The sequence below is a fragment of the Rattus norvegicus genome, chromosome 17 (assembly GCF_036323735.1).
Source record: "Rattus norvegicus strain BN/NHsdMcwi chromosome 17, GRCr8, whole genome shotgun sequence".
Taxonomy (NCBI): Eukaryota; Metazoa; Chordata; class Mammalia; order Rodentia; family Muridae; genus Rattus; species Rattus norvegicus.
This window is the reverse complement of record NC_086035.1, coordinates 26,822,488-26,838,035: the sequence shown is the minus strand read 5'-3', so window position 1 is coordinate 26,838,035 and position 15,548 is coordinate 26,822,488. Positions and strand designations below refer to the sequence as shown.

General features: G+C 45.0%; 1 protein-coding gene and 1 non-coding gene across 3 annotated transcripts in view; one reads left to right on the top strand and one right to left on the bottom strand.

The window, feature by feature from the left end:
* Dsp (desmoplakin) overlaps positions 1-8,883 on the top strand; it is a 48,267-nt gene extending 39,384 nt beyond the window's left edge. The window contains exons 21-24 of one of the 2 annotated variants that reach the window (XM_017600713.3): positions 35-142; positions 696-794; positions 1,643-2,140; positions 5,003-8,883. In XM_017600713.3, coding sequence (XP_017456202.1) covers positions 35-142; positions 696-794; positions 1,643-2,140; positions 5,003-8,236 — 3,939 coding nt within the window. In that variant the 3' untranslated portion in view covers positions 8,237-8,883. Of the gene's footprint in view, positions 1-34; positions 143-695; positions 795-1,642; positions 3,938-5,002 lie in introns of both variants that reach the window. The other variant, NM_001419598.1, reaches the window with a different exon arrangement.
* Positions 8,884-14,561: 5,678 nt separating this feature from the next.
* On the bottom strand, positions 14,562-14,667 carry LOC120098045 (U6 spliceosomal RNA). The gene has a single exon (XR_005495975.1). It is a non-coding gene; the product is annotated as a U6 spliceosomal RNA (small nuclear RNA).
* Positions 14,668-15,548: the final 881 nt, after the last annotated feature.

Here is a 15,548-nt window from a genome sequence, read left to right as displayed (position 1 = left end):
AAGGATGCTTCTCTTAAACTTTGTAATTCTGCAGGATTATGAACTCCAGCTGGCGTCATACACCTCAGGGCTGGAAACTCTACTGAACATACCTATTAAGAGGACCATGGTTCAGTCCCCATCTGGGGTAATTCTGCAAGAGGTGTGTAAGTCTATCCATATCTCAGTGTCGACTGCCATAAGTCATTATGTATCCCTTCATGTCTGTTGTCCCTTCTGCCTGTCTCTGCCCTGTTTCCTGCCCACCTTTCCTACCATGCTGCAATACATCTCTGGTACAGAGTGTCCGCTGAAACTCAGGGCTTATTAGCACTCTCCCTTTGGTGTGAGTCGATACACATGACACAGTTTTGGAAATCATTTGGGGAAGTCCAAGTGTGTCCTTTATGTGCTGGACTGGATTTGCCATATTTGGTGAGATAGACTCCTAAGAAGTGGGAGTTATGTAGTAGATTTATAAAAGACAGCTTTCCCCCACAGATGTCAGAGGCGGTTAGCTGGAGTGGTGAGGGCGGAACACAGATGGTTCTGGTCCTTTGCTGGATTTCTAGATTCCAGATCCAGCATAACTGACAGATGGGAATTTACTATTTACAATGCCATTGTTTTATTATAAGAAGGCAAAACTATTCAACTTGTACAGAACTCTTAAAAAAATGTAATATACGTAGATATTTCTTTTTTCTTTCCCGAAGGCTGCGGACATCCATGCAAGGTACATCGAGCTACTTACAAGGTCTGGAGACTACTACAGATTCTTAAGTGAGATGCTGAAGAGCCTAGAAGATCTGAAGGTGACTCGTTTCCTTGAAGTGTTTTTTTTTTTTTTTAAAGAAACAGCATAGAACCTTGTTATCTCTGCTTCATTATTACAGAGCTTGGTCCAATTGCATTTCTTCCAGTTGGTTTAATGCAGTTTTAGTCTGGGCTCAGTACTGTGCTCTCGAGTGGCTGCTCCGAGCGGACTTAGGTAGCATTTGCCAAATTGTGATTACTTTGTCAAAAATCTTATGGTTTCGTTTAGTGCTTTATTTATATGAAATTTGCTTTATTTATATACAATTTTAGATAGACTCACTATAGACTGAATTTTATCTTTAATGTTGAGTAATTATTCAATTTCTTCTCCCTTTTTGAGAGTAGACTTGAGTTCATATGGGTATTTGCTGTGTATCTTTGAATGGGTGCTGTATGATGCATCAAATCGAAAGCTCTTTGGTTTTGTTTTTTTTTTTTAGACCAAACAAAGAGAAATGAAACAAAACAAAGACTAGGTTGGCCTCAAATTGATAATCCTCCTGCTTCTACCTCTAAAGTGGAGGATTATAGGATGTGCCACCATGCATAATTAATCATGTGCTTTTGGTCAGGGGGAAGTTATTTTGTTTTAAAAAATGAGGAGGCTGGAGTTCAAAGTTGACACATCATTCCCTAAGATCATATGAGCAGCCAACGGAAGCATTGTTGGTGGTGTGGAGGGTCTTGGATTGTTTTCTGGTAGTTTTTATCTGATATCATTTGTGTGTGTGTGTGTGTGTGTGTGTGTGTGTGTAAAATACGCATGACACTGAAAAGGTGTTGTTTCTTCCTTGTGAACCAAAGTGCTTTCTTTTCAACATGGTTTCTGATTTTATATCCACAGCTGAAAAACACCAAGATTGAAGTTTTGGAAGAGGAGCTAAGACTGGCCCGGGATGCCAACTCGGAAAATTGCAATAAGAATAAGTTCCTAGATCAGAACCTGCAGAAATACCAGGCCGAGTGTTCCCAGTTCAAAGCAAAGCTTGTGAGCCTGGAGGAGCTGAAGAGACAAGCTGAGCTGGATGGGAAGTCAGCCAAGCAAAACCTAGACAAGTGCTACGGTCAGATCAAAGAGCTCAATGAAAAGATCACCCGGCTGACCTATGAGATCGAAGACGAGAAGCGCAGGAGAAAGACCGTGGAGGACAGGTTCGACCAACAGAAGAATGACTATGATCAGCTGCAGAAGGCAAGGCAGTGTGAAAAGGAGAGCCTTGGCTGGCAGAAGCTGGAGTCTGAGAAAGCCATCAAGGAGAAGGAGTACGAGATAGAGAGGTTGAGGGTTCTGCTGCAGGAAGAGGGCGCCCGGAAGAGAGAATATGAAAATGAGCTGGCAAAGGTAAGAAACCACTATAATGAGGAGATGAGTAATTTAAGGAACAAGTATGAAACAGAGATTAACATCACCAAGACCACCATCAAGGAGATATCCATGCAGAAGGAAGATGATTCCAAGAATCTCAGAAACCAGCTTGACAGACTGTCCCGGGAGAACAGAGATCTTAAAGACGAGATAGTCAGGCTCAATGACAGCATCTTGCAGGCCACAGAGCAGCGAAGGCGAGCTGAGGAAAACGCCCTTCAGCAGAAAGCCTGTGGCTCAGAAATCATGCAGAAGAAGCAACACCTGGAGGTTGAACTGAAGCAGGTCATCCAGCAGCGCTCAGAGGACAATGCCAGGCACAAGCAGTCCCTGGAGGAGGCTGCCAAGACAATTCAGGACAAAAATAAAGAGATCGAAAGACTCAAAGCTGAGTATCAGGAGGAGGCCAAGCGTCGCTGGGAATACGAAAATGAACTGAGTAAGGTAAGGAACAGTTACGATGAGGAGATCATTAGCTTAAGAAACAAGTTCGAGACTGAGATCAACATCACCAAGACCACCATCCACCAGCTGACCATGCAAAAGGAAGAGGATACCAGCGGCTACCGAGCTCAGATAGACAACCTCACCCGGGAGAACAGGAGCCTGTCTGAGGAGGTAAAGAGGCTAAAGAACACTCTAGCCCAGACCACCGAGAACCTCAGGAGGGTTGAAGAGAATGTCCAGCAGCAAAAGGCCAGTGGCTCAGAGATGTCTCAGAGGAAACAGCAGTTGGAGATCGAGCTCCGACAGGTCAGTCAGATGCGGACCGAAGAGAGCATGAGGTACAAGCAGTCCCTCGATGATGCTGCCAAGACGATCCAAGATAAAAACAAGGAGATTGAAAGGCTCAAACAGCTGGTAGACAAAGAGACCAATGAGAGGAAATGCCTGGAGGACGAAAATTCCAAGTTGCAGAGAGTGCAGTATGACCTGCAGAAAGCCAACAACAGCGCCACGGAGGCCATGAGCAAGCTGAAGGTTCAGGAACAGGAACTGACACGCCTGCGGATTGACTATGAGAGGGTTTCCCAGGAGAGGACCGTGAAGGATCAGGACATCACGAGGATCCAAAGCTCCCTGAAGGATCTGCAGCTGCAGAAGCAGAAAGCAGAAGAGGAGCTGAGTAGGCTGAAGAGAACGGCCTCCGACGAGTCCTCCAAGAGGAAGATGCTGGAGGAGGAGCTGGAGGCCATGAGGAGGTCTTTGAAAGAGCAAGCGGTCAAGATCACCAACCTGACCCAGCAGCTGGAGCAGGCATCCATTGTTAAGAAGAGGAGCGAGGATGATCTCAGGCAGCAGAGGGATGTGCTGGATGGCCATGTGAGGGAGAAGCAGAGGACCCAGGAGGAGCTGAGGAGGCTCTCCTTGGATGTAGAGGCCCTTCGGCGGCAGCTCGTGCAGGAACAGGAAAATGTCAAGCAGGCTCACTTGAGGAATGAGCATTTCCAGAAGGCCATAGAAGACAAAAGCAGGAGCCTCAATGAAAGTAAAATAGAGATTGAAAGGCTACAGTCTCTCACGGAGAACCTGACCAAGGAGCATTTGATGCTGGAGGAGGAGCTGCGGAACCTGAGGCTGGAATACGACGACCTACGGAGGGGCCGAAGCGAAGCAGATAACGATAAAAACTCAACCATTTCGGAGCTAAGGAGCCAGCTGCAGATCAGCAACAATCGAACCCTGGAACTGCAGGGGCTGATTAATGATTTACAGAGAGAGAGGGAAAATTTGAGACAGGAAATTGAGAAATTCCAAAAGCAGGCTTTAGAGGTATTCACAAATATTTGATCAAAGCTTCACTGTGTCTCCCCGTAACTGACTCCAGATCTAATCTGAACTGTTGTCTCGCTGCTTCCAGAATGCCTAATTTCTCCTGTTTACTGCTCATGCCCTTATTACTTGTCAGATCTCTGCTATGGCTTTAAAATCATCCCAATGCCATCCTCTCTTTGTCACTGCATTGAATACCACGCTGTCGAAACCCCATGCTTGGCCCTACTTTAAAAACTTTAGCATGAGAAAAACATCTAAGATACTTCCCACAAATGTTCTGCTCTTGGCTGGGCTTCCAGTGAGTGCTAGCTAGATCATGTGCTTAGCTTGCCCAAGGTCCTGGGTTCAGTCCCCAACACCACCATTTCAACGTACTAAAACACAAGGTATCCAGTATCCAGTGGTCCCACTACACATCATCTTTAATTCAATTTTTTTCTCAAAAAGTAATAATTTTTTGATTATTTCTTACATGATTTTAAATTTCCACCTCTACTTAGATGTCTTTTCTGCATGCATTACCCTGTTGACTTTTGATTGTGCACCTAACGTTTCTTTCTGTTTGACTCCTTCTAACAAGCCCTAATTTAAAAACGACTTCTAATGTGTTTGACTTCTTTAGACAATATTTGTGTGGGGCTGGGTGGTGTGTGTGTATCTGTATATTTGTATTGCTTTGTTAAATGTGTCAGTAGAGTATGCAGGTGAGATGCAAGTGCAGCAGGGATGGTAACTTGGAAGAAAATTGCTCTCCCTTTTTCAAACTATCATTACTGGTAAAAGTAAGGCAGGTTTACAACTTCTAATTCTGTCTGTGGAAAAGGAACACGAAACAGTAAGTATGACGCCATTTACCAAACTGACAATCTATATTTTCATAATTCTTCCAGTAATGTGTCAGGTAGCAAATGAACAGTATATGTAGGGAAAATACAGACAGGGGAAAATGAGACTATGTTTAAAATATATATGTAGGAAAGGGGGTTAAATTACATTGATCATATGCTAGCATCTAAACAGTATTTTTTTCCCCATTTCTTTCTTTCTTTTTTTGAATTCTAGGCATCTAATAGGATTCAGGAGTCAAAGAGTCAGTGCACTCAAGTCGTTCAGGAGAGAGAGAGCCTGCTGGTGAAGATTAAGGTCCTGGAGCAAGACAAGGCAAGGCTGCAGCGGCTGGAGGACGAGCTGAACCGTGCCAAAGCAACGCTGGAGGCAGAAACCCGGGTGAAACAGCGCCTAGAGTGTGAGAAGCAGCAGATCCAGAACGACCTGAACCAGTGGAAAACTCAATACTCCCGCAAGGAGGAGACCATTAGGAAGATAGAGTCGGAAAGAGAGAAGAGTGAGAGAGAGAAGAACAGTCTTAGGAGTGAGATTGAGAGACTCCAGGCAGAGATCAAGAGGATTGAAGAGAGGTGCAGGCGGAAGCTAGAGGATTCTACCAGGGAGACTCAGTCCCAGCTGGAAACGGAACGCTGCAGGCTTCAGAAGGAGATTGACAAACTCAGGCAGCGCCCCTATGGGTCCCATCGGGAGACCCAGACAGAGTACGAGTGGACCGTTGATTCCTCCAAGCTGGTATTTGACGGACTGAGGAAGAAGGTGACAGCAATGCAGCTCTATGAGTGCCAGTTGATTGACAAGACAACACTGGACAAGCTATTGAAGGGGAAGAAGTCAGTGGAGGAGGTGGCTTCAGAGATCCAGCCTTTCCTGCGGGGTGCGGGGGCCATCGCTGGTGCTTCTGCTTCTCCCAAGGAAAAATACTCTTTGGTGGAGGCCAAGAGAAAGAAATTCATCACCCCAGAATCCACAGTCATGCTTCTGGAGGCCCAGGCGGCCACTGGTGGTATCATCGATCCCCATCGGAATGAGAAGCTCACGGTGGACAATGCCATAGCTCGGGACCTCATTGACTTTGATGACCGCCAACAGATCTACACAGCCGAGAAAGCCATCACTGGTTTTGATGACCCGTTTTCAGGCAAGACCGTATCTGTTTCAGAAGCCATCAAGAAGAATTTGATTGACAGAGAAACCGGAATGCGCCTGCTGGAAGCCCAGCTTGCTTCAGGGGGTGTAGTTGATCCAGTCAACAGTGTCTTTTTGCCAAAAGATGTAGCCTTGGCCCGTGGGCTGATTGATAGGGATTTGTATCGCTCCTTGAATGACCCCCGAGATAGCCAGAAGAACTTCGTGGATCCAATCACCAAGAAGAAGGTCAGCTACATGCAGCTGAGAGAACGGTGCAGAATCGAACCCCACACGGGTCTGCTCCTGCTGTCAGTACAGAAGAGAAGCATGTCCTTCCAAGGAATCAGACAGCCAGTGACCGTCACCGAACTGGTTGATTCTGGCATATTGAGACCATCCACCGTAAATGAACTGGAATCTGGTCAGATTTCTTATGACGAGGTTGGCGAGAGAATTAAGGACTTCCTCCAGGGGTCAAGCTGCATAGCAGGTATTTATAATGAGACCACGAAACAGAAGCTTGGCATCTACGAGGCTATGAAAATTGGCTTAGTTCGACCTGGTACCGCTCTGGAGTTGCTGGAAGCCCAAGCAGCTACTGGTTTTATAGTAGATCCTGTCAGCAATTTAAGGTTACCTGTGGAGGAAGCCTACAAAAGAGGTCTGGTGGGCATTGAGTTCAAAGAGAAGCTTCTCTCTGCAGAACGAGCTGTCACTGGCTATAACGATCCTGAAACCGGAAACATCATCTCTTTGTTCCAAGCGATGAACAAGGAACTCATCGAAAAGGGCCACGGAATTCGCTTACTGGAGGCTCAGATCGCAACCGGCGGTATCATTGATCCAAAGGAGAGTCATCGGTTACCGGTTGACATGGCTTATAAGAGGGGCTATTTTAACGAGGAGCTTAGCGAAATCCTCTCAGACCCAAGTGATGATACCAAAGGCTTTTTCGATCCCAACACTGAAGAAAACCTCACCTATTTGCAACTGAAAGAAAGGTGCATCAAAGATGAGGAGACGGGGCTCTGCCTGCTGCCTCTGAAAGAAAAGAAGAAACAGGTGCAGACTTCACAGAAGAACACCCTCAGAAAGCGGCGGGTGGTAATAGTTGACCCAGAAACCAACAAAGAGATGTCTGTTCAGGAGGCGTACAAGAAAGGCCTTATTGATTATGAAACCTTCAAAGAGCTGTGTGAGCAGGAGTGTGAATGGGAAGAAATAACCATCACGGGTTCGGATGGCTCCACCAGGGTAGTCCTAGTAGACAGGAAGACGGGCAGTCAGTATGACATTCAAGATGCTATTGACAAAGGCCTCGTCGACAGGAAGTTCTTCGATCAATACCGATCCGGCAGCCTCAGCCTCACGCAGTTTGCGGACATGATCTCCTTGAAGAATGGCGTTGGCACCAGCAGCGGCTTGAGCGGGAGTGTCAACGATGATGTGTTTAGCAGCTCTCGACACGAATCCGTGAGTAAGATTTCCACCATATCCAGCGTCAGAAATTTAACCATCCGAAGCAGCTCTCTGTCTGACCCCCTGGAGGAGTCAAGCCCCATTGCGGCCATCTTTGACACAGAAAACCTGGAGAAAATCTCCATTACAGAAGGTATAGAGCGGGGCATTGTGGATAGCATCACTGGTCAGAGGCTTCTGGAAGCTCAGGCCTGCACGGGTGGCATCATCCACCCTACCACCGGTCAGAAGCTGTCCCTTCAAGACGCAGTCTCCCAGGGTCTCATTGACCAAGACATGGCCACCAGGCTGAAGCCCGCCCAGAAGGCCTTCATTGGCTTTGAAGGTGTCAAAGGAAAGAAGAAGATGTCAGCAGCAGAGGCAGTGAAAGAAAAATGGCTGCCCTACGAGGCAGGCCAGCGCTTCCTGGAGTTCCAGTTCCTCACCGGAGGCCTTGTTGACCCGGAAGTACATGGGAGGATCAGCACCGAAGAAGCCATCCGCAAAGGTTTCATCGATGGCCGTGCAGCTCAGAGGTTGCAGGACATCAGCAGCTATGCCAAAATCCTCACCTGCCCCAAAACCAAATTAAAAATCTCCTACAAGGATGCCATGAATCGCTCCATGGTGGAAGACATCACTGGGCTGCGCCTTCTGGAAGCCGCCTCCGTGTCCTCGAAGGGTTTGCCTAGCCCTTATAACATGTCGGCCCCAGGCTCCCGCTCTGGCTCGAGGTCCGGATCTCGCTCAGGCTCCCGCTCTGGTTCCCGTAGTGGGTCTCGAAGAGGAAGCTTCGATGCGACCGGGAATTCCTCCTACTCCTATTCCTATTCATTTAGCAGTAGCTCCATTGGGTACTAGTTGGTCAGAAGTAGTTGCCATGCCTTAGAATCATTTGTATGAATTTCTACTTTATCTTAAAAAAAACAAAGAAAACCTGGTGCTTGAGGTATAGCCGTAGAACCCTCTGTGCTTAAAACATAGCTGCAAGAGAATTCCGATAGTAAAGGTTCGCTTAGCTCTGTAGTTTTCAGCTCAACCAATGGACTTCCATATAGTGAATGAGAAGTGGTGAGGATAGCACACGTTGAATTGGGAATTTACTTCCTCCATATTTTGATCAATTCTCTGTAACTTTTCTTGGCCTATAAGGTCCAATTTCTGTGTCTGGAGATATAAGAGATTACACTGACTACTGGTGTCTTGGTCCTTATGTTGCCTCTCACTTAAATAGTTCCACTTTCTGCCTTAGGAGCAAACTGGCCCCTCCCCACTCCAAGTAGTTTGGCCCAAGTTTCCTTTAGTTTGCGGACATAGATTGAATCACCCATATATTCTTGAATACACTTGTTTGGTTTGGTATTACTCTGACTAGGTTCATAATAGCGCAGTCTTTGCCTTTTGTTAGCCAAGGTTTTCTGTTTATTTGGCTTGTCATTTTCCATGTGCTTTAAAAAGGTGTCTTTATGAAGTTTGCTGTTCTGACAATAAACTTTTAGACTTTGGAAGTTTCTGTGTTTTGATTTATAATGCACTATATATACAAGGACACTTAATTGCTGATTTTTACATATCATAAAATAGGTTTAAACCATTTCCTTACTAACAAACCTAATAAGAAAGCCCATCAAAATATGAGTTCAGGTTTTTATTTTAAGAAGCGATGGTCTTCTACATTTAGTGTTTTTTTCTTTTTTCAACTCAGCTCTTTGGAAAGAAGCTTATGAAAATAGATCATTCTAGAGACTAAAGCCCTGCTCTGTGTCATTCTGGATAATAAGTTTCAGAAGCACCAGCCAACAATTATCATAGTACTAGGGGAAAAAGTAAAATGCCTGAGACTCGTTTCTGGATAGCTTCAAAATAAACCATGTTGCATTTTATTCCCCCCAAAAGGAAAAAACAAAGCTGTTCTTGAATCTATGGAAAGGATCCCTGAAGAGGTCTTGACTCTACACTGAAAAATAAGGAATGGTTTATTCTTCCTCACGGTTTCGGTTCATAATCCTTACCTCCACTGCTTCTAGGTGGATAGTAAGGCAGAAGCTCATGGCAGAGAGATGAGGGGAAATGGGAGGAAGGGACCTGCTCCTGGCAGCCTACTTCCTCAAGGCTCTGCTCCCTAAAATTTTCAAATCTAGATAGCTCTACTATGTGGGGACCAAGACTTCTACACTGAGCCTAAAGAAGACCTGTTTTGCCTGGTGTCGGGCAAGATACTTTGAGAATTCAATAGGATTTACAAGTCCACTGACTGCAAGACATTTGCGGTTTGGGTAGGGACTGTAGACACATAAAACAATCAGTGGGACAATTTGCACCCATCAACAGGAGACACACAGACAGATTGTGTACAGATAAAATACAGAACAGCAAGTAAAGTGCTGAACACGAGGAACAAGGTCAGATATACTTCACGATTGGAGGCTTTTGGTAGCAATTGAAAGTCACCTTTATTTTTAATGAACAGGGTATTTTTCCTTCATAGTAGTTGTCTTTTGTTTTCTTCTCTCTCTCATAGTCCATCTCCTCTTTGTCCCCATCTCCTAATTTAGAGGACTTGAAGTTAATTTTATTCACTAATGAGTTCTATATACCACACCATAGGTCTTAGGTTAGAAAAACAGTATAAAAATAGCCCTTGTAAGTCTAAAAGAAGATGATGCTGGAGGGGAGAGAGGGAAAGAGAAGGAAGGAGGGAGGGGGGTGGAGGAGAGAGAGAGAGAGAGAGAGAGAGAGAACTCAATTCTTGATCACTTCACATACCATGGACCTCTTGCCTCAAACAAATATATTACCCCTGGGTTCTGGAGGCTGGAAGGCCACAATCGAGGTGCTGCAGGGCTGACCTGCTGAAACCATGGCTTGTGGCTGGGCATCTTCATTATGGCATTTATTTTATTGTTATTTGTCTCTCTTACTCCTCCCTGCCCCACCGATTGCTGGTTCCCTCTCTCTCCCAAAACAGCCCTCCCCTTCTCCTTTGTTGGGGAGATGGGGTTTCTCTGTGGAGCACTCCTGGTTCTTCTGGAACTCACTCTGTAGACCAGGCTGGCCTGGAACTCACAGAGATCTGCCTGCCTACGCCTCCCAAGTGCTGAGATTAAAGGCGTGTGCCACCACCGGCCCGGCCCCTTCTGCTTTTATGTCTCGTGAACTCCATCACTCTCCCTCCCTTTAGATCACACCTTCTCTCGATCCTTTCTCTTGTCACATCCACACTTAAATCTGAATTCTGCCTATGAGGAAAACCATGATGTCTTTCTGGATCTGGCTCATTTTGTCTAACAATGGTTTCTAGTTCCATCCGTTTCCGTACCCCTCCGCACATGCCCCAGCTGAGTAAAGTTCCATTGTGTATATTGCCCTGATCTCCTGTATCCATTCATCTATTGATTCCTAGACTGGTTCCGTATCCTAGCTACTGTGAGTAGTGTGCAGCAGTGAGCGTGGTTACAACATTATGTTTGTGGTTAAAAGGATGGGACGCTTTGTGGGTTCGCACGTCATTCTCGCAGAGTCATGCTACCCCCTGTCTCGCTCTGATTTTGTGCTGTGTGAGAGAGGTGTCTTTAATAAAGACAAAAAAAAAATCAATTAAGGACCTCAACTCTACACCTAAGCTCGATTTCATTGCTTTAAAGGCCCCACCTCCAAATCTAGTCACATTGTCACTGTTGAATATGGAAGTTGTGGGAGAACCTAGCTCAGCCTGTAATAGAAGCTTGGCATAGAAAGACTAGTGGGGATATGTCAGAGATAGTGCACATCTTAATACGGCCTCCATTAGCCAAACATAGGATGACTCTAGTAGCAACAGAGCAGTGAGTATTCTTTATATGATGAAGTAAATGATGCTAACTTTTGAAACTCTACCTCTGTTTAATTAAACGGAGTTCATGGTGAAATAAGCCACAGGATGGAAGTGATCAAACAGATTCTTAGCATTAGGTTAAAACAGCAGCCGGTGGGCTGGAGAGATGGAGCACTGACTGCTCTTCCAGAGGTCCTGAGTTCAGTTCCCAGCACCCACATGGTGGCTCACAGCCATCTATAATGGAATCTGATGCCCTCCTCTGGTGTGCGTCTGAAGACAGCTACAGTGTACTCATATACATAAAATAAACAAATCTTTAAAAAACAAAACAAACAAACAAACAGCAAAGACACAGGGTTAGCTGCATAAGTTGAAAGTGTTTGCAGTGCAAGCTTGAAGCCCAGAGTTTGATCATTGGAAGCCATGAAAGAGAGAACTGAGTCCACAGAGTTGTCCTCTGGCCTCCATGCACATGCTGTGGTACTGACTAAAACCGACATGGGGCGAAAACGGCTTCCTACATCTCTTAGGTTACTGTCCAAAGCACGAGCGCCAGCAGGAACCACGGAGGGTTGCTACGTTCCAGCCTGCTTTCCATGGCTTGTTTGCTTTTACAATCTTAGACTTTCTACCCAGGCGTGGCACTCCTGGTGTCAATCATTAATCAAGGAAATGCCCCACAGACATGCTCACAAGCCAGCCCCATAGAAACAAATTCTCAGTTGAGATTCCCTTTTCCCAAGTGACTCTTGGTGTCAAGTTGACCAAAGCTAACCAGCACACATTGATAATAAATTATAAAATTGTGGGCTGGGGATTTAGCTCAGTGGTAGAGCGCTTACCTAGGAAGCGCAAGGCCCTGGGTTCGGTCCCCAGCTCCGGAAAAAAAAAAAAAAAAAAAAAAGAAAAAAATTATAAAATTGTTTTTTTATTTTTTATTTTTATTTTTTAACATGGGACTGTCCTAGACACAACTCATGCTTGACCTGGGCTGAGTTTTGATGTCTTTCACAAACATGGGGGCTACATAGAAACAGAAATCCAACAATAGTCATCATGGCATCTCCAAAATTGTTCTCACGCTTTCCCTATTGGCACAAACAACAGAAAAAGGAAAGAAACTGTGGGGTTGATAAATAAGGAAGCCAAGATCCATTTCTTTCTTTCTTTCTTTCTTTTTTTTTTTTTGGTTCTTTTTTTCGGAGCTGGGGATCGAACCCAGGGCCTTGCACTTCCTAGGCAAGCGCTCTACCACTGAGCTAAATCCCCAACCCCCAAGATCCATTTCTTTTCACAAAGTTATTTATTGGAGAGAAAAATCTCACAACCACTAGAGACCATGATCAGGCCTTGGGTAGGACAGCTTTAGGAAAGATAGCTTCAAAATGGAAGAATAAAAAAGGTCTCTCTCATGTACATCGTGGATAGGGAGAAATGAAATAGACAGAGCCCAAACCTCCATCAAGATTCCTCAAATAAAGGAGGTTCTCTGACTTTTAGTTTGGGAGAGTTGGCATGAAGTTCTACATCATATTATTTAATCTGACATAGCCGACATGCCAAGGAGCCAGGTACCGGGTAGAACCATAAACTTACCCTGAAGATATGGGGGTGAGAGAGGGCTAGGTTGGCTTGCTTCCAGCTCATCTGTGTGCTCTAACCCCCACAGCAGGCATTTATCAGCTGCAGCAGGAATTCTGGGAAAGGAGGGAGTGGGGCAGAAAGAGGGTGGGAAAGGGACGCAGCTAGCGGGTCTGTGATCTAACACCTACCACTTGGCTATGAAAATAAGATAAAGAGCAATGACAGCACCAGAGAAGTGTGAATAACGGCTCTGGAACTCAACCCTGGCTGTTTTTTGACTGCTGCTATGCTTTTTCCATAATAGTCATTTTTTATCAGTTAGTGAATAGTTCCTTCTTTTTTCCTTTAAATTAAAAGGTGGGAACTATGCCATTTGCCTTTGGAAATAACCATCAACCAAAGTGTCCCTTTATACTTCTTCCACTGGTAGTAAACGGGGAAGGGAAGCACAGACCTGATATGGAGGCACACAAATACAAGAAAGATTCAGTTCCAGGGATCAAAACAATACAGGGAGGTTAAACACTGAGTCCTGCACTTGGGTAGAAAGCAAAATGCTTAACACTATGTTAACAGAGCTGTGTCAAAGGCACGGGGGAGGGAAGAAGAAGACTTCCACTGGACAAATTCAAACTAACTTGGATAGTAACAGCAATTATAATGACAATGGAATAATAATATCCAATTTTATAACCTAAATTTATCCCCCTTCATTCCCAGTCCCTCCCAGTTCTACAGCGAAATAAGTAACAAAGTGGAGATGTGGACAGGAATGAATCATTTCATTGTTGCTTGTGTATCACTCCAGTAAAACAGCGTTAGAGCTGAGAAAAGACGAGACACACAGATAGTTGGTGTGCCTTTGCACCCGCTGATATCCATGGGACTATTTTTAGGGAAAGAGGCCTTCTGATGGCAGAAGGAAGGACTAAGCTCCATCCCAGAGGGCAACAAGATAGCCCAGTAGGTGGTCCATAAATTGGGCCCCTCATGTCCTTGATTGTCCCAGACCCAGGAGATCCCATATGCTCTGACTGAACAGATGTGATCTGGACCAAAACTCTGCCCATGTCTCAAAGTCCTAAGAGATGGTGGAGGACAGCTGACCACAAACTAATTGTACCAGAGAAAATGGCCACACATACTGCATCATTCTTCACATATGGGAGCCAGGAGAATACAGGACTTAGTCTGCTAGTCCCACATCAAAATTAGAGATGTCAATTCAAAAATAGCAGAATTTGTTAAGAACCGTAAGGCCTGCCGATTGACCAATACAATTCCCAATGTAAAGAAGGAATCTATTGAGAAACGAACTTCACAGGGGTAAAACCAGGAAAATTCGGATACAAATATTTGATGGTGTTTATAGATACCTTTTCAAGATGGACTGAGACTTTCTCAACTAAACATGAGACTGTGTGATGGTAACAACACACCATTAAAAGAATTCTTCCCATGGTATGGTTTTTCTATGCTTCTAGGGACAGACAATGGACCTACATTTGTGTCCCAGGTAAGTTAGAGATTAGCTCATATTCTGGAGACTGATTGGAAACTTCATTGTGCTTATAGCTCCCCAGAGTTCAGGACAGGTAGAAAAGATAAATAGAACCCTAAAAGAGGCCTTAACCTTGACCTTAGAGTCTGGATGATTGTACTTCTCTTTTTTTCTTTTCCTCTCTTTCTCTTTCTTTCTTTCTTTCTTTCTTTCTTTCTTTCTTTCTTTCTTTCTTTCTTCCTTCCTTCCTTCCTTCCTTCCTTTCTTTCTTTCTTTCCTTCCTTTTCAATATGGAACACTTCACGAATTTGCGTGTCATCCTTGAAAAGAGCCATGCTAATCTTCTCTGTATCATTCCAATTTTAGTGTATGTGCTGCTAAAGTGAGCACCCCCCTTCATCCTTTATAGAGTACGGAACTCCCATACCAGATGGGACTCACCCCTTTTGAAGTTACGCTTGGCTCACCTACTAACAGAAATTATTACACAATCTTGAGGGTGTCCAATGGGTACACAAAACGTGTTTGGCTTAAACTTCATGCTTTCCATAAAACAGGCCCACCTCCAGAGCATCACCAACTTTAACCCAGAGATTGGGTCCTAATCAAGAGACACTGCCAGGAGTCACTAGAGCCTCACTGAAAGGGTCCCTGAGCTACAGAGTTACAGAGTGTATCCACTGCATACCTGTTTGCAATTGAAGAAGATGCTGGTCAGCAGGAGGAGAATTTAGCCTCAAGGCTCCCTCCTCTCTCCCACCCATTGGCCCCTCCCTACCCATGCACCAGAGACACCACAAAGACATAGCCCTGTGACTTTTTACATGAAGCTTCAGGAAGTCTCATGATTGGACCTTCTAGACATAAGAGAAAGGGGGGGGGGCGGGAGGTGAGAGGCCAAATCTTTTAAGTTCAGACTCCACTTTAGAGAACCTGATCTAAGTTTGAACCCAGGTAAACTAGCAGGCTGATACATAGCATTAGTTTCAAGCTGTCCCCAGCAAAACCCGAGCCTAGCTCCAGACTCTAGGCTAATTTCCAACAAGATCAGCATCTCCAGGTTACACCCCCAACAAGACCAACGTCTCAGGTTATTTCCCCAACAAACTTGTGCTCCCAGGTTATAGCCCACACCCTGCCTAAGGACCACCAATGCAGAGAGGAGCAGAAATTTAGTTTATGATATGACTCGCAGCACCAGACAATTTTGTTAAAGGCCACAGTAGCTTTCCAATTAGATTCTTGCACACTTACTCCCTGCTTGCTGCTTA